Consider the following 18,906-nt stretch of genomic DNA (forward strand, 5'->3'; position numbering starts at 1 on the left):
TATCGAGACAGCCGTTTCTACAAAGCAACACCGCCATCTCCACACATCAAACAGCCACATTCACCAAACACAGAAGAAGAAGAAGAAGAAGAAGAAGAAGAAGAAGAAGAAGAAGAAGAAGAAGAAGAAGAAGAAGAAGAAGAAGAAGAAGAAGAAGAAGAAGAAGAAGAAGAAGCTTGTTTTAAAGGCCAGACAGAATCGTTAAGAATCTGCTCTGTTTTCAAATATTACAAATAAATTTAAAAAAACGCTGGAAGTTCATTCTATGAATGCTCCAAACTATTCTTTTTAAACTAGGGTGGCAATACATGATATGTTGTTCTTGGTGCAGATAATGAACAGGCAGTAAGCATCATTCCGTTCATTCAGATGGAGTCTTTCTTTCGTAGTTTGGTCCATCATTTCTGTCATGGCTGAGCATTCTTTTACTAGGAATTTTCTTCTTTTTTCGAAGCTCCTTATACTTTTTTAAAATCAGGTTAGATTATTGGTCATTTTTTTAAGATGTTGTGATCCTTAAAAAAAGAAATCCTCAAATACGTTGCTCAGTTGATAATAAAGTAATTTAATATTTTTTATAATAAACACACTTTCTTTGATGATTATAACTAGTCAGATGCTTTGTTATTGTTCAATCCAAACGGTTTGCTGTCCCGTGTGGCACACAGGACAGCAAACCGTTTGGATTGAACAATAACAATCCTAGGCAGCCACCACTCAAATCTGAATCTAAAGACACTAAAATACAAACAATATAAGTGTAGGCTAATCTTTGTCTAGAAATGTGCACGAATATGTAAGTCTAAAGAAATGAAGTTTCAATTAATTGAATTGACGACACAACAAATATTTTGTCTAAACTGCAGGTTTACGTCTAGCGTCTGATTGTCAGGCAACTTGTGCAACGTGTCATTAGTCAGGTCTGCCACATGTTAGCCATGAACTCTAAGAGCTGGAAGACATGATGGACAGCACTATGTCAATAAAACCAAATGGGCAACCAACAGATATTATACTTTTCAAATGTCAGTTCAAAACAAAGTTTGTTAATCTAATCCTGGATATTTGGATTAGGACTTTTATACTGAAAAGCTTTAGGGACACAAAAACCTGAGGAACAAGACTCTCGTCATGTAAGGAAAGTACTGAAGAGGAGCTTAAGACAGATAAGAAAGAAGAGGAGGAAGAGGGGCAACAGGAGGAGGAAGAGGAGGAAAAGGCTGCTCCGCCTCGTTATCATCTTCTGATTTCTGTTTCCTGGAGTTTTCACAAACTAACAGCTGTTATTGATCAGCTCAGAAGGAAAGGCAGGAGAGGCGATGACTTGTGATGATTTCTTCTTATCTATCACTACTACTACATTTGGTTTATATTATTTAATATTTACCACTATTTTCTGTACAGGGTTAGCAAATAAGCAGCGAGGAGGCTGTGCAATGTACATTATGTTCTGGGTGGAATACAGCTAGTTAGTTCAAGACAGTGTCAATGAGCAAGTCTGATGCTTCTCCTGCATATATCTTAAAGCAAAAAAACAATACTGTGGAAAAACAATATTATGAAAACATCTGGATTTAAAGCTGAGCAAACACAATAATTAATGTTACAACAAATACTTTATATGGTTCTTTGGTATTTTAAAGAAAGGAGAAGGTGTGTGCGCGTGTGTGTGTGTGTGTGTGTGTGTGTGTGTGTGTGTGTGTGTGTGTGTGTGTGTGTGTGTGTGTGTGTGTGTGTGTGTGTCAGAGTCCTGCATCGGGTCGGGTACTCGATGGGTGACCCGCAAAAAACATGTTTGGTTCTGGGTAAAACAAAGATGATGCGGGTAGGGTCGCGGGTGTTGCATAATAAATATATTAAAATAATAATAATTTAGTTTAATGTTTAAAGGTCCCATGTCATGCTTTTCCGGTTATTACCCGTCCCCCATGATGTTATGCGTTACCCAGAGCCAAATGGACCAATCCGTGGACGTTACGTCCGCGGAGCCGTTACGTTAAGCCCCCGCTGATTGGTCCAAATTGACCAATCCACGGACTTCCTCACACACACACTCAGTGCATGCAGCTTTGCTGATCTCTCCTCCCTGGCTGCAGGCTGATAACAGACAGTTGGGATCGCAGCGAAATTCTCTCTGCAGACCCATTCTCACAGCGTTTATCAACCTTTTTCTTACTCAATATCAAGCCACACTTATCGTTTTTACTTCGGCTGTGAGTTTGTGTGTGCTCAGGGTGAGTTTGGCTTTGTTTCGCTGTCGCTAAACAAGGAAACAACACCTCCACGGAGTTCAGCAAGCTTCACAACGTCCTGACCAATCAGAGCACACTGTGCTCACAGGGAGGGTGGGGGCTGGAGCTATTGGAGCTACAGCGAGCCATTAAAGGCAGAGAGTGAAATACAGTGCACGTAGTTTACAGAGATGCTGTATGAGAAACCAAAGTGATTTTGGAAAATTGCACACTATAAATCTATTCTAGTAGACCTCAACAATGGAATTATGATCAGTGGAAAGGGCCATGACATGGGACCTTTAAGTCCTCAGACCTCTCCCCCGCGGGACCGCGCATAATCATAACCTCTGCAGCGCATCAAACTGCTTCTGAGCGCGCCACATTCGAAATGGCTGAGTGAAGCTCTCTAGCGGAGAATACAGCATTTTCAATAACACTTCCTCAAGAGCGAAATCCAACGTCTGGGAGGCTTTTGGTGTTATCCTAGATGGAGAAAATAACCAACACCCCACGCTTTTTGAGACAAATATGCAACTGCGTGTGTTAATAATTGCACGTTTTCACTGCTCATATACTGTATATGCGGGTTCGGGTCGGGTTGCGGATCTTGTGCCGACGGGTCGGGTCGGTTTGCGGAACTAATATGTGCGGGTGGCGGGGCAGGTTGGGTATTGCACGTCGCGGGTGCGGGGCGGGAGCGGGTCTTGAAAATCAGACCCGTGCAGGACTCTGGTGTGTGTGTCTGTGTTTGTACTCACGGAGCTGGTCTTGTCCTGCAGCAGCTTCAGGCTGCTCCTGCACTGCTCCAGCTCCTGGTGGATGTTCAGCTTCTCCTTCTCTGTCCTCTCGTAGCGCTGACGGAGGTCCAACAGCTGGGACTGTGTGTCTTCATACTGCACAACAACACACACCCCATTTCACATATTTTATTCACATTCTTTTTTGGTTCTCATTTAAATGTCTTTAAATCTACAACTAATCTGTACTAATTAGTTAAAGTATTTTCTTGTTACTCCTACACCTTAATGGTTTTAAATCCCCTGTATGATTCATGTATTAAATTGAATTGTATTTTTATTGTATTAACTTGTGAGTCTCATTATTTTATCATTGCTCAGCAGAAGCTCACACTGTGCTTCTGCTTGGAAGGAAAAGTGCTGTATGAATAATGTGTTGCTTGCAGTGTGTGTGTGTGTGTGTGTGTGTGTGTGTGTGTGTGTGTGTGTGTGTGTGTGTGTGTGTGTGTGTGTGTGTGTGTGTGTGTGTGTACCTCTCTCTGCAGTGTGTGTGTGTGGGCCTGGGCCTGGTCCAGCTGGCTCTTCAGCTTGCTTGCGTCCTGCAGGTGTTGGTTCTCCAGAGAACCCAGTTTGTCCTGCAGAACCCCCTCCCTCTTCTCCAGAGACTCCAGACTGCTGCTGAGGACCTGGCTCTGCTCCCTGGTGCTGCACACAAACACACACATAACGTTTTCTTTAGCAAATCATTCTCACTTGATTCAGATTCAGAAATGTTTTATTCTGACCACAACAGGGAAATGTACAGCGTTACAAAAGCAAAGGAAAAAGGCAAAATTGGGCTAGAATATTTTAAAAAGATGCAATAAAAAGGTACAATATAATCAAATTAAACAAGTAAACAAAGATGATAGTAATAATTAGTATTATAAAGTAAGTTAATATGAAAAAGTAGTCACTGATTGAACTTTCTTCTCCTCTCTTTTGAAAACTGGTTTTAGTTGAATGTTAATTGTAAAAATAATTTCACTTCTTCTGACACTCTGGAAGGTTGTTTTTGTTTTAGGTGATCATCATTTCTGAGGTAAAAAGGGTTTATTTAGTGACATTTGCATTTATTGCACATATCTGAACCAAGTCACACTGCAACCAATCTTTGCAAGGGAACAGTTGGGAGACGTGTGTGTTAGTGCTGCTTTAAAGGTAAATGTTAGCTCTGAAATCGTGAAAAAAGCATTTCATCTTCATTTTGATCATTTCAATCTTGAGAAGCTAGCAATAGGACTGTAGACTTTAAAATGATCCAGAGTTGCCAGCGCTTTTATACTGAAAGCAGCTAGCCACATTAGCTCCAATAGCTGCTAAAGTCTAAAAGTTCCATCTTCTCAGGGATTATGAAGCTCACAGTATATGGAAGACTCTTTGTCTAATCAGTTTGATTGAGCCTAAACTAAATAATTAGACAGAAGTGTTCTGTCATTCCACAGAACCAGGTATTTAGAGCATATGCTTTATTGATTGCCGTAGCGATGTAAGGAGAATTTCAACAAATATAACAAGACATATCTTTTGAGAAGATTACCCACCCTAGCTTTGAGGATTGTTTAGGTAATAGTTTGATGTCAGCAGTTTTACCAGAGAGGTGCATTCCAGATATTCATGGAAAGTGCTGCCAATGGCACCCTAAGTTTATTGGAAACTAAACACAGCTGTAACTCAGATAAAATCCTGCTGACCTCTCGGCACGGTGAGAACATGCGGTGAAGTTTTCTCTCCATTGAGATGAGACAGAGCTGTTAACCTGCTGACAGCTCACTGTCAGTCAGCTGTCGCCCTGAATCAGCTGGACACTGCGTTTCCTGCGCTCCTTATCGTCCTCAGTCCTTCTTTTAATGCTGAATCTGAACTCTGATCAGCACCCATGGGCTTCCTGTCAGGCATCCTGAGCCAGAATTCATCAACTCCATCACGGCTGTCACACAGACTTTTAGGTCTGATTTTAACATCCGCCATCTTGGTTTGACACGCATTCCTGATATGTTCCGGCTTCATCCTCAACTTTAGATTTATCATTATTAAGAGTTTGGTTTCAGTTTGTAATGAGCACATCTTTTTTTGGATGCGTAACATTAAATATATCTATCCAAGTAAGTATTTTTATTTTGAAGACATTTTTACAGCAATACCTATAATGTTTACAAATTCTTACATTTCTGTCATGGGTTTATATGAGCAATAACATTTCCTTCATAATTTGACCAGTTCATTTTGGCTGCAACCTTTAAAATGTTTAGGTTGAATTGTTAACATTTATTTAAAAGCTCTAACATCCAACATAAAAGTGTGTTAAATGAATTAAAGTAAAACATTAAAGTAATGCTGCTTGTATTTGTGGTTGATTGGGTTAAGAACCATGTTCTTATGATGTTTGGGGGTTCATATTCGTATCAGTGGAGTGTTAGAATTTCTTTCACACACACTTTCCAGTGTGATGCTATTTATAATATCCCTAATGGTCTGTTCTGCAGCATCATCAACAGTGAAGATATTTTTGTAGATGAAGGACAACGTTTTATTTTCCATGTTTTTAACCTGTACATGTATGAAGATGTTTCTGATAAACTGATTAAACATCAGTGTCTGGCTGAACTCATTCAGTTAAGATGTAGATCAAACTAAAAATAAAAGCATGGCAAAAGAGAAGAATTATAATCCACGAGTCATTTACCTGTATTGCACTGCAAGTGTCGTGTGTGTGTGTGTGTGTGTGTGTGTGTGTGTGTGTGTGTGTGTGTGTGTGTGTGTGTGTGTGTGTGTGTGTGTGTGTGTGTGTGTGTGTGTGTGTGTGTGTGTGTGTGTGTGTGTGTGTGTGTGTGTGTGTGTGTGTCACATACCTGCTCAGCTCAGTCTCCAGGCGGTGCAGTTTGTCTGTAAGAGCTTTCCGTTCCCCTTTCAGGCCGTCACAGTCCTGCTGCAAACACACACACTGCTGCTTCAACGTAACACATTCCGCTGAGGAAGAAGAAGAGTACAGTCACCATCTGTGTGTTTTAATGACAGTGTTAGTGTTCGCACGGGGCTGTGTGCTCACCCTGCAGCTGTGTGGCGGAGCTCTGCTGCTGTTGCTGCTGCTGTGTGAAGGCCTCCTGCAGCCGGCTGATCTCCCCCTCGTACCTCCCGGCCGTGTCCCTCCAGCGCTCCAGCTCAGAGCGCACGCTGCCCAGGTCGGCCTGCAGGGCGCTGATCTCCCGCTCACGCTCCGTCGTCGCCGCCTCCATGGCGTGCCGGAGGACAATAATCTGAGGGCAGAAACACGAATCGGTCAGTTATGTCATGTAAGAGAAATATTCAGTAAACTGATAGACAGAAGGTCTCATTCAAGATTCAAGGCTTTTATTGTCATTTGTACATAGCTACAGCTACGACCCCTGCTTTACTGTCTCCTGTGGTGTGTGTATGGCCCTTTAACGTTCGCCCTCTGTTTGTGTCAGCGCTGATTGAGGACACCTGGCTGCTGGCACCGGAGGATTTAAAGGCCTGAGCTAGAGTCTTGATCTCTCTCTCCGCAGAGGACCTGTTCTGGGAGAGCAGCCACGTCGCAAATAATTTTGTCTTGCCTTTTTTTTTGGCTTTGTTCACGTTGAGTTATGTTAAAATAAACATCTTTCGTATATATATATTCTTGTCCTTTCCACGCATTTGTTATGGCTAAGAGCCAGGCCATGACAATATGTCAATGAAAATCTTAGGTCACAGGCTCCTCCAAATGTGCAACATAATAAAACAGACAAAATAGTTAAAATAGTGCAAGTAATACAAATAAAATAGAATAGAAATAGTGTCTCATACTGAATAAGAGAGGGTTTCTTTTTTGTGTCAAAAGTTGTAGGAAAGAAGTAAGAAAAGCGTGAAAAAGGAATTGGGAGGAATCATATGGTAGACAGAAGGCTGGCCATCAGTCAAAGAAGGAGACGGGAGGTTTAGAAGTTAGATAGAGTCAGTAGGAGAGGAAAGGGAGTCAAGGAGTCGGTGGTGTCAGGGAAAAGGGATTGACATGGAGCAACAGGAAGTCAGATGATTGAGTAAGAAAAGACTGGCAGGAATCATCAAGAGTCAGAGAGGTGTCAGAACGAGTAGAGGGACAATGAGAGGAGGAGTCAGAGGGAAGTCACAAAGGTGACAGAGGGCAATGAGGTGGAGTGGTACCTCCTCCTGGGCACAGTAGAGCTCCTCTCGGGTGGTGCAGATGGTGCTCTCCCTCTGCTCCCTCAGCCCCTCCATGTCGGCCTGCAGCTTCCCGAGCTGAGCTAAAACACAAACAAAAACACACACAAAAGGAGTCAAGTGTATAGTACCTAATAGACTGTGTGTGTGTGTGTGTGTGTGTGTGTGTGTGTGTGTGTGTGTGTGTGTGTGTGTGTGTGTGTGTGTGTGTGTGTGTACTCACTCTGCAGGTACTGGATCTGTTTGGTGGACTCTTCAGTCTGCCTAGAGTTACTCCTCGTCTCCTCCTCCAGCAGAGCTACAGACAGACACAGAGGGTATAACGTGTAATTGAATTTCTATGTACTAATGTTTGTAGATTGCTTTAATTATAACTTGAGGTGTGGGGTTGGTCCAGTGGAAGTCTCATTAAATAATTTTAATTGCTTAGATTTCATTTTGCAATATATATAAAACCGTTATGTTGCCATGTCATGCACAATGAGTGTAATATAACACCAAAATAGATAAGAGGCGCTTTCACACCGGAGTACTTTTCCCAGGAATAGTTCCGTTGGTTCCTGGGATTTTGCGTTCACAACAAAAAGATCTGGAACTAGAACTTTCCGGGACTTTCCTGGGGAGAAAAAGGTTCCAATTTCTGATTGGCTGGGCGGATTGCAAACCACGCCCCGTAAAACTTCCAAAAAGTTTTGTGAAGCCACCATTTTATTATCCCCGCATTAGCATTATTAGCATTAGCTTTAGCATTAGCATCAGATTTACTCTGAAGGCTTCAGTAGAAGCTGCTGGGAGTCCCAGCAGCTTCTACTGAAGCCAACTCCGGGGACTTCGGGTGGCAGTATACGCCGAGAAGTTGTTTGCGGCCTGCCAGCAAACCCAAAGCAGAAGAAGAAGAAGGGACGTCAGCGGTTTCATTTGCCTAATCCTTCCCCAGGAACTTATTCCGGTGTGAACGCGATTTACTAGATAGTTCCAGGAAATAAAAGTTCCGGGAACTATTCCTGGGAAAAGTACTTGGTGTGAAAGCGCCTAAGAACTTGAGGATCCTAATCCTAATAAGAGCTTGGGTGAACACTGCTACCTAGTATTTAAGTGTTTATTGTAGAGGGATATTTATAGACTGTCATTAATTACCTTGTAGCTCCAGACATCTCTGCTTGCCGGTGTTGGCTAGTTCCTGGGCGTCCAGAAGCTCTCTGTGGAGGTGGTGGATGACCTGCTCTGTGTCTCCAGGCTCTAGCCCGGCCCGATTCAACTCAGCTACAAAAACACAGAGGGGATCAACTTTTTAAAAATCGTCTTCATTTAGAATAATCTCTAAGCACGGGTGATGGCCATATCAAATACTACAAAACAACACAGTGAAAAATAAAAAATAAAAACATTATTTAAGGACCTGCAGGCATCAACACTACTGAACAGCTCCACCTTATGGAGAGTTTAGTGGATTAATAGATAATGTGATGTAGTTTGGTGTTCATGGTCTGTTGTTGCAGCACAGAGCAGGACTACAAAGCAGAGATGAGCTGCCATGGTTACCTTTGAGCAGAGCTCCTCTGTTCTGAGGTTCAATCAGCTCCTGGTCGTCCATGTTGCCGTCTGAAACACACATGGTGATTTTCGTAATGATTGGTTTCTAATGAGGACTTAATTAAAAAAGGAATGAACAAGCTTTACTAAGTGCTTGAATAAAAAACAAGGTAAAAATGCTTTTTTAGGGACTTTGACATATTTCTTTCATTTCATTTTCAGCAACTTCTGCGAGGTTCTAATTAGTTAATTACTGAATTTATATCAAGAACATCATTTAAAAAAAAAGGTGATGATTATTCCAGGTTGAAGTCATGACAGACTAAATTCAACATTATTAATTTAAAAAAGATAGTTTTACAGCACAGAAACCTTGAAATTAAAACTAATGAAAGAAAAGTATGATAAAATAAAGACGGAGGGAGTCACACAGATGAGACTTAAATTCGATTTACATTACATTTGTTGTGTTTTACTGACCTGACGTGTCGTCACTGCTGCGGTCTTTGCTGGGACTCAGAGTGTCTGACATGTCGGACTCTTTGCCATCGGTCTGGTTCTCTGTGGAAACACAGACACACACAAACAAAGATTAACCAGGAAGGGACAACATTGGTATACAAATCAGTATAAAACCAGCAAAAGATACAAAAAGAAGAAATTACCAAAATAGATAGGCATTGAAAAATGAATAGGTCACCACACGTATGTGAACCTGTGTCCTTGTGTGTGTAGTGAAAGGACTGGATTCCAGTGTGTGAGGCGCTGCGGGGTTCAGGTGGTGGAACAGAAACAACAAAGCAGCAGCTTAGCTTCACAGCTTTAGTATATTCACTGTTAAACGCTCATGTTCATCTATTTTTCTGTATTCAATCTGATTTTTAGACACTGGCAGTGAGAAAATGTGGTTATTCCTCACATTATCAAAGGACAGTTTAGACTTGTTCTTAATCAAGTTTAGAATGGAGTAAGGGTTGGGAAGGGTTCAGACATGTAGTTGTGGCGGTTAACATTACAGGATTTGTGAGGCATTTTTGTAATCAGAGCTCCAAAAGTATAGAAAAACATAAAAAATGATATGCATATCCAGAGAATTTGTGTTGTGATTCAAAGCCCCCACACACAGCTGCTGCTGAGCCTGAGCATTGTGTATGGATGACTGTCAGAGCTCTTACAACAGCTAAGGCAGAGGTCAAAGGTCTGAGGTCAGTATAGTAGGATGTCTCCATGTCAGCAGATTCTACCCTTTGTGGCTTCCCAAAAAAACAAGTCACTGCCACCGTCGCTAGTAAATCCAGATACCTATGGATATTCTCAAATGTTAAATTAAAACAAGTAATAAACAAGTAGTGCTGGGGGGAAACGATTATTTTGAAAACGATTAATCGGGCGATTATTTCATCGATTAGTCGACTAATCTAACGATTATTTTTCTGTTGTTCGATTTATAAAAAACATAATGTATCTCAAATAAAGACCAAAAAACATTACTTCATTCATGACAACTGCGCACCAGCTTACGTGCAGCCCTGGCCTGGACATTGCTTGGCTCCGTTAGTTGACATACATTGATACTATAAGCTGACTAACGTTAGTCTAATGTTATGTTTGACTCGTAAACGACCACAACATGAGTTAGCTCTCTGTGCAGTTTGTTCGTTCCGGGTTAGAAGGGGCTAGATAGCGGTGTTCTGCAGACGTAAACTAGCTACCATTCCATCCAACATTAAATGCTGACAAACGTTAACTAACACACAGCTGGCGCCGCTAGCTAGGTAGCTAACATTAACTACTAACCAACCGAGCACGAACAAACCGCACGGAGAGCTATAAGATAGTTAGCACTACCGAAGTGCACAGAACTCAAGCTGCACAACACACTAGGGCTGTTCCTATTTATGAATATGCTTTTATTTTGAAGGAGAGGTAGCGCTGTTGACAGGAAGTTGTTGTTGCTATGGAAACAACGTGACGGAGATCAACGGAGAAAAGTAATATCTACATATAAAGACGGAGAAAGTAAAGGATCAAGTTTATGGTTAAGTGTTAGCATCCCCCGAACAAGCTCTTACGTTGATATTGGAGATTTCAATAAATTCAATTTGAAAGACCTAGGGCGAGATGTTTTTGTTTGGGGGCTTTTTGCAGGGCTTCGTGCGCAATCCTGTGAGGAGGAGGTGGTAGCCGTTTCAGTCTCCATAGTGTTTAAAGTGCGATTGCGAACTGCTTGTTGTTGTTTTGGGTGACCCACGTGTGTGTGGCGATGCGTCGACGAGGAAATATGTCGTCGACGATATTTTGAAGTCGACGCGTCGACGTATCGCTACAGCACTATAAGCAAGAACTGGAACCTAAATATAATTGTTGGTAAGTCTCTATGGGTTATTTTATACCTAACAACATAAACCTGTAAACCATTCAATCCACCACATCGTTTTTTGTATATGTTTCAATATATATTGATGTTGTGGATGTTTCAAGTCTCATGTTGTCAAATGTGAAAATCGAAATATCATTTAAGAAGCATGTTTGCATCGAAACCAAAAATGGTATTCAATCAATAAATCATAAATATCTCTGGGGGGTAATTGGCTTACCTTACAATTGCCTTTATTTTTAAATAACCTTATAAAGATATGTGCGTTATACTACGAAGTATGGAAGAATAGAAATAAGAAATATCTTTTTGAAAGAATATGTAAATGTATATAAAAACTGTGTAAATGATGCAAGATGAGTTTGTGAGTGTAAGTGTGAGTGTGTGTGATCTACCTTTGAGTCGGTCAGGGCTGGCCAGGATGTCGTCTTCTCCCGACTGGTTGTTCTGTAGGTGGGCATCCATCACTTCTACAAATACACCATTTTTTCAAAGGTTATGTTTAATATTCAATATTTTTTTGTTCAATCAACATAACTCATTGAAATGTTGTCTTAGAGAGCATTTTTACAAAACAATGATATGAAATCCCCTCACCCATAAAGCAGATAATACACTGAACGAAGTAAAAAACAGAAGGGTAATATCCATTGCCATCAAATAATCATAAAAGCACAAGAACAAATCCATGTGGGAGTCGATTTGAAATCAGTCTCATAAGATTAAGGATGTGTTTGATCTCTGGTTTCTAATGTTGGTTAACAGAAAGGTCTTTATATTTGAAGCTTAGTTGAGCTCTTACCATCAAAGTTGGCCAGTTTGTGGATGGAAGAACTTACAGCCTCCTTCAGCTGTTTGACTGCTGCAGGGAAAAGACAAGGAAAAGAAAGAATGAGTGAATAAAGCCAATTTCAATGAGTAAGGAAACAACACATTACAACCTCTATCTTTTTAAATATTTCCCAAACTCAAATGTCCAATAGACCGACTTGACATCCTGCTAATACAACAACAACAAAACTGTGACATGTGTGCCTGGATAGATTTGTGCCGAAATTTCTTATTTGATCCTATATATCACAAAAAAAAGAATTGTTGTCGCCAGGTATTACAAGAAAAAGTAAGTATGCTTTATGTATATTATCAGAACTGCAAAAAGTCCAGGATAATAACAACATGTTAAAGTAAATAACGTTTTTAGAAACGTACGGATGCTTTAACCTTTCACTATCATTCCACATAGGATGCCTAGATATTCTTTCATCAGATGCTACTACAATAAACAAACAACAAAACAGCCTGATCTGAAATGTTATTCCTGAATGCAAGTCCTCCTGATCCATAGAAAGCCGCCAGTCTGCATAAAAGTTGGCTATTCTAATTGCAAAGAAGAGAATTCTGGTTTCTTTCCACTGTTTTCAGTGAAACAGCTTTCAGTTAAACCTCAGTAATTAGTGAGCACATGTCAACACACATCTCAGCCTATAATAACATCCACTTAGAACATCTCTACCACCCATGGAGGCAGATGAAATCCTACATGTTGTACAGCAACCAGCTACAACTTCAGGATGTAGGACTGCTAGTGTTACTAACAGCTGATAACAAATGTAACTGCTGGTCAGAAACAAAGAAAAGAAGAGATAACAGTTCAACTGATATCAGAAATATACCAAGCCATGGAACATTCCCATAGACTACATATTTAAATGGATCTACTGATTCTCTCGGTACAAGCGACCATGAAAAAAGAAAGCACCAAAAGAGAAGGATGGCAACAGAAAGACAAAGAGAGAAACTAGGAGGAGGTTTGTTGAATATGCAATGTGTGAATATCTGTTAAAGAAGAAGAAAAGAAAAGTGATTGAGATGAGAACCAGTCAGAGTGAGCAACAGTCTATTAGAACAACATTTCACTAACACTGCCAAAGAAAACACTGATTATTAGACAAGAAGTTCAATGAGACAGCTCAGCCGGGAATGACCAAAATATATTGAAGAATTTCTACACGTCTGTTTTTTTAAAGGGTGGGTTCACTCGAATCATAAAAAAGGAAAAGATGATTTCACCCTAGGCAAATACAGCAATGTCTCCAGACTTCTGGCAATAAAACACCAACTGCAATAAGCTTCAGATGTTTTCAAGAGAACATCTGACGGGGCTGGCTATGTTTATTCTTAATAATGAGGACATGGTTTCCCGAGAGATGCTGCTCTTGAGACTTTAGAGTGTAATTATTCTATGCTTTGACAATACAAATGTATTATATTCACATTCATTAGAGCTACTGGAGGTTTCATTTTATAATTCAACATCTGTGATGTCAGTGTTCCTTCATCTTTAGATTTGACTAACATTGTTCAGAAGTTCACTGATAAAAACTACTTCTGGAAAAATTCATTTTAAAACATAAAGCCATGGAAAAACTTTCTCTGCCAAAATGTTAAGTTGACATCTCTCACAAAGTTTGGGTTAAAATGTATAAATGTGTAAAGCTTGTTAATAAAATGACCATTGTGCTTCAAATGATGAGATATTAGGTAATCATTAGGAGAAAATACATTTTCCCTTTTCACTATCTTTAACAGGAACCTATAATCCTACATTTCAGGTTTCATAATTCAATTCTGATTGGTTAGCTGGCCGGCTCTGATGTGATTGGCCAATCGCTTAAAGATGTCCTACCCTTTAGCTGTCGTGCACAATGCTAAAAAAACATAACAAAAATCATCCATTCCCCATCAGTAGGTGATGCTCGTCCCATAACAGAAGCAATACAAAAAAAACACCTCTGACAAATCATAATCCAATTTGACTACTTAAAACCAGCATAGCCAATAGAAGAGTGAGTGTTACATAGTGATGTCACTATGTTTCTGAAGTAAACAAAGGAGTCCAATAGAGGCAGGAGAGTATGTGGAGGGAACTTTGAGATGTTCTCCTTTGCAGACCATTTACATGCACACAAACCTTTAGAACACTACAGGAGAGGGTTAGGGTTAGGGTTAAACCCCAGAAAGCATATGGGTCCCTTTCATTATAAAATTCCGACTGCATTTCCCATCACAGGTACCTTTTACAATAAAAAAAACAAATGTATCTTTTCATTTCGACAGTCAAATAAAAACCAAGAGAATCAGCATCGGAGTTTTTAAATCAAGTATTTAAAAAAACATATCTTTATTTTTGCTCTTTCTCTGGCAGCATCTGTGCTTCCGTGTGTGTTTCTCCATATTCCTTTGAGTGTGTGTTTAGCATAGAGCAGGTGTGGACGTGTGTACTACTCACGCGGACATTCAATCAACTGTTGGATTCTAGTCGAGTCTCCTCCGCTGTTGTTAACATGACAGTTGTCTGATAGGAACACAGAGCACTGACAATTACTAAGATATCTATCAGGAGTGGAGCTGGGTATTTAGTTCAGATGTTTTTATAGACTCTGCTCATCAATGCCACATTTCATTCTATCTTATTATTCAAAAATGTAAATAACACAAAACGCATCGTTTATTGAAGCAGATTTCCCTCTGATTATTATTGTATCTATTATAGTTTTAACTGTGTCTTAATTCCTTAAACTGCAAGTTCAAAAATATTTATTATTTTAAAAAATGAGTATTCTCCATCCTACCATACATACGTTGAATTTTCCCTTGTTTTCCCTCTGGTATTTTAATTGACTAATACAAGTGAATAATTACATAAAACTACGGGAAAAGGTTTCAGCATGTTGTATAGCCTTATTTACTTATTCATTTGATATTAAGTCTGTTTTATTGTGACAATGCACGAGTATGCATATTTGATTACATTCTGGATTTGATAAGCAGAATCAAAAACATCTTAATAAAGCTCTCTAAATACCCAACCCTGTTTTGGGGAGAAGATGAGATATAAAGAGCTGAAGACAGAAGTCATGATGGGGAAAAGACAGACGGATACAAGATGGGTAGCAGAGAAATAGATAACTGCAAGGACAGAAAGGTGCTTGAAAAACAAACGAGCGGGAGGAAGTCAAAGCCACACACGACAGCAGCTATTTACAGACAAATAAAAAGTCAGACAGTGTTTCTGGACAGATGCCACAACACGTGGACAGGCAGACAGACAGCTGAGTCTCTCAGTGACTTCCACATATTACCATCAGAATGTGGAAATCACCGGGCCAACTGTTAAACCCTGACTTCATGATAACAATCCAGTCCTCTCTTTATTATCAATCGGGAGAGGTTTCTGCATCACAGGACCAACTCACAACTCTGAGTAGAAACTCAAGATGTCACCAAAACAAAAAGTGAAATCTAAAAACAAAAAAAATCGACTCAACAATCCCACAGAGTGACGTAGGTGCAGTCACCTGACATTATCCAGGCAGAACATGTGCATTTCTTTAAATTAACCCCTAGGTTTAATGTCTTTATCGAACATGTCTGGGGGACCAAACCTACGGTTCCCTTGCTTAAATCGCATCTTGTTTTTTTTGTTGGTCATGGTGTTTTGGTTTACCTTAAAAAATATAATATACAAAAAAATTAAATAATAAATTATCATCATTGTTTTAAAAATAGAAAGATATATAAATGGATAAACTCAAGTTATATTAACAAATACATCTGGAATCATCTCAAACAATATGGTAAACAAAGCCACATCTTGGACTCTCGTCTCTATTATATCTATTCATTTAATAGAAATTATTTTTTACTAACTAGTTTAAACTTCTTCCTAATTGTGCTGTTTTATATCGGACTGTTTAGGTACATTTTATGAAGCAAAACCTGCCAAAGATCATTGTCTTATGTAAATTGAGATGTCTATTATTATGGTAATTAAACTGACTACCATCAGCATCTTCATCTTCACCAAATGCACCATCATCAGTGTCAGTGTCCCCATCATCATCCTCGTCTTCCTCCTGGCTCTCAGGGGTCTGCAGGCTCAGTTTCTCCTCCACAGCCTCCTCTACTGGTCGGTGGGAGGCAATGTCCACATCTGTCATGTGACCAGATCAGATATATATATATATATATACACACATATATAGGATTTTGTCCCAGCCAAAACACATGTTCACAACCGAGTGGAAACGACGGCAAATTCCTTTGCAAAGTGGCAAAGTGAGCAGTGACACCTCCAGCATTCTTATTCAGTGTTTTCATTCAATCACCAAGAAGTCAATCAGTGACCAGAAGCTCTTTTTCCCCAGAGGTAGAAAAAACTAAGTAGTGGACAGTTTGGCAACCGTGGAAACAACCCAGATTATCCAGAAACCCCAACAAGAAAGCCACCGTGAGACAACTTAACTAAAAACATGCATCCCCATCCTGTCATTCAAAGGTCACAAGGCTTTGGCACAGGGGCCATAGTTGAAATGATGGATTAGTGACATACTTTAAAAACACTTCTCTGGCTCATTTGGTAGAGCTGGTGGCCCGTGTACTGGGGCTCAGCTCCTGCGGGTTCAAATCCTGCAACTCTCAATTCTTTTAAATCACGAGTTTTCTGTTTGCAGCTGCCTTTTAATAAATCGATCCTTCTTCTTTTTTTAACACTGCACTGTTACTTGTATTTTATACTAGGTCTACTGGTTCCTGAATCTTACTCAGGGAAAAATAAGTTATTCTCTGTAAATGACTTAATATCATTGACTGAATATACTGAGGGCTAATGGGGACCCTAATTACATCACATGTCTCCTTAAACTGTCGGAGGAAACCTGTGGGCCGGACATCAAGCCACCAGACAAAAACAGAAGGAGAAGAGCCAGACATCCACGGTGACAGACAGAGAGACGGATGAACAGAGAGCAAAATGAAGTGATGTGGACATCATGCAGGAAGTTGTCATGCGTTATTAGTGCAGGGAGAGGAAGTGAAGTTAGTGAGACAAACGGTGGCGGAGATGACGAGAGTCCCCGAGCAGAGACATGTGCACTCACCCAGGCTGTTGTTTTCTTTTATGCTTTTCTCTTGTAGCTGTTCTAACCGCACTGTAAATAACAACAGCAAAGAGAAACATTGACTGACAGGAAGACCCAGCTGAGCCCTGTGATTGGTCAAAAGCGAGACCCGACCCAGCGACTGGTTGTTATTGTAATTTTTGTGTTAAAGTTAAAAGTGATTGGCTCGGACGATGCACGTTAAAGGTTAGGACAAGACTGTGTGTGCTAGGAGAAGAAAAATACCTGGATGTGTTGTTGTTGTTTGATGTGTGATGTGCATGTTTAGAATAATCAAATAAAAAATTATACGTTTTTAAGTAAAAATTATGAGAATATACAACATTCTCATTAAGGAAAAAGCAAAATATTTTTTTTAAATTTAATTTAGTTTTAATTAGTGTTTATAATGAAAAAGTTACCGTAATTTTCGGACTATAAGGCGCACCTGAATATAAGCCGCAGCAGCGGCATACCACTCTCGGTTCCACTTTTACTTTTGCACGCTACCTGTCTCACTCTTTTCCGGCCTCCAGCTTTTCCTGCTGGAACCCGCCGCTTAAAGGTGGGGGTCCGCGGACCGGCCATAGAGCCCATAGAGTTAAAGGTGTTGGCCGTTAGCTGTAAAAATCCATAGATTAGCCGCACCGTTATATAAGCCGCAGCGTCGAAAAATAGGGAAAAAGGCGCGGCTTATAGTCCGAAAATTACGGTACTTAGAACATGGATTTGGATTTAATATGAAAATGAATAATTATACATATTTGTGCTTTCTTTCTTGGCAGAGTCTGTGCTTGCATGTGTGTGGGCATGAGTGTGGGCATGAGTGTGGGCATGAGTGTGGGCGTGTGTGTGTGTGTGTGCGTGTGTGTGTGCAAGTGTGTGTGTGTGTGTGTGTACCCTGCAGGGCGGCCAGCGTCTCGTTGGTGAAGTCGTTGTCGGCCTGCAGAGCTTCGATGCGAGCCTGGAGAACCTGCTCCTTCTCCTCCATCTCCTCGATCCGCAGCTCCAACTCCCTCTTCTCCATCGCCCCCCGCTGGGTCAGCTCCTCCTGCCGGCCCTCCGCCTCCTGGAGAAAAGAGAGTTTTACAAGACAAAGCAAGGACTAGAGTATGCAATGAAAAGATCCATGTGCGGTGATCCTTTTTAGCTCTTCCCATAGGGATGTTTAAAAATTGTGTATTTCAGAATATTAACACCAAAAATGACATTGGTGTGGCACCAGTGGTTGCGTAACATTTCCACCATAATCCATTATTACCCGTCATTTTATTTTTCATGTTTTAATGATGAGATGAGACATATTTAATATGTATGTTTGGGTACTGAGCAGCAAATGTTCATTCATTCATTTTTTTTAATGATTCATACAGAACTTTTAAGGGCATGGAGAAGAAAAAAAGATGAACAGAGACACCGACCGTGTGGTCACTTTTCATGTCAACACAAACATGAATGATTTATTTTTTCCTGCACTGACAGCACAGCAGAGGGGGGCAGAGGCCGCTAAAAACACTGCGACCATTGTGCCTAAACAGGCAAATACGAACAATGCCATCGTTTTAAATGAGACAATTACAATCAGAATATGAACAAAACATTTACAAGAACAACTCAATTGATCTGCTGTAGTCTAGCCTGAACGCTGATTTCTGCATCGTCGTGCACCCTCGGACAAATCCGTTACTCATCTTAGCTTTTCTACAGATGTCGCAGAACATTTTGCCATCTTCCCTCCTCAGCCACTTAAACTCTTGCTCCCACTGAACCCGGTACTCCCGCTTGAACTCCTTGCCACTTGCTTGCCCCTCTGCCGCTGGCCGAACGTTGTCAGTTTTAGTCTTACTGGCTTGTCCTTCATCCTC

At 40.5% G+C, this 18,906-nt stretch overlaps 1 protein-coding gene across 1 annotated transcript; it reads right to left on the minus strand.

Annotated features, from left to right (window-relative positions):
• Nucleotides 1-916: 916 nt before the first annotated feature.
• On the minus strand, nucleotides 917-18,902 carry LOC104961185 (sarcolemmal membrane-associated protein-like). The gene is made up of 17 exons (XM_010789424.1): nucleotides 18,888-18,902; nucleotides 17,942-18,110; nucleotides 17,042-17,092; nucleotides 15,946-16,095; nucleotides 14,392-14,457; nucleotides 11,905-11,964; nucleotides 11,498-11,572; nucleotides 9,206-9,286; nucleotides 8,735-8,794; nucleotides 8,330-8,455; nucleotides 7,416-7,490; nucleotides 7,175-7,275; nucleotides 6,060-6,267; nucleotides 5,863-5,980; nucleotides 3,505-3,676; nucleotides 2,993-3,127; nucleotides 917-952 (listed from the first exon to the last, which is right to left on the minus strand). The coding sequence occupies exons 1-17, from the start codon at nucleotides 18,900-18,902 to the stop codon at nucleotides 917-919; spliced, it is 1,698 nt and encodes a 565-aa protein (XP_010787726.1).
• Nucleotides 18,903-18,906: the final 4 nt, after the last annotated feature.

This window comes from Notothenia coriiceps, unplaced genomic scaffold (assembly GCF_000735185.1).
Source record: "Notothenia coriiceps isolate Sejong01 unplaced genomic scaffold, NC01 NC01_scaffold00032812, whole genome shotgun sequence".
NCBI classification, from domain to species: Eukaryota; Metazoa; Chordata; class Actinopteri; order Perciformes; family Nototheniidae; genus Notothenia; species Notothenia coriiceps.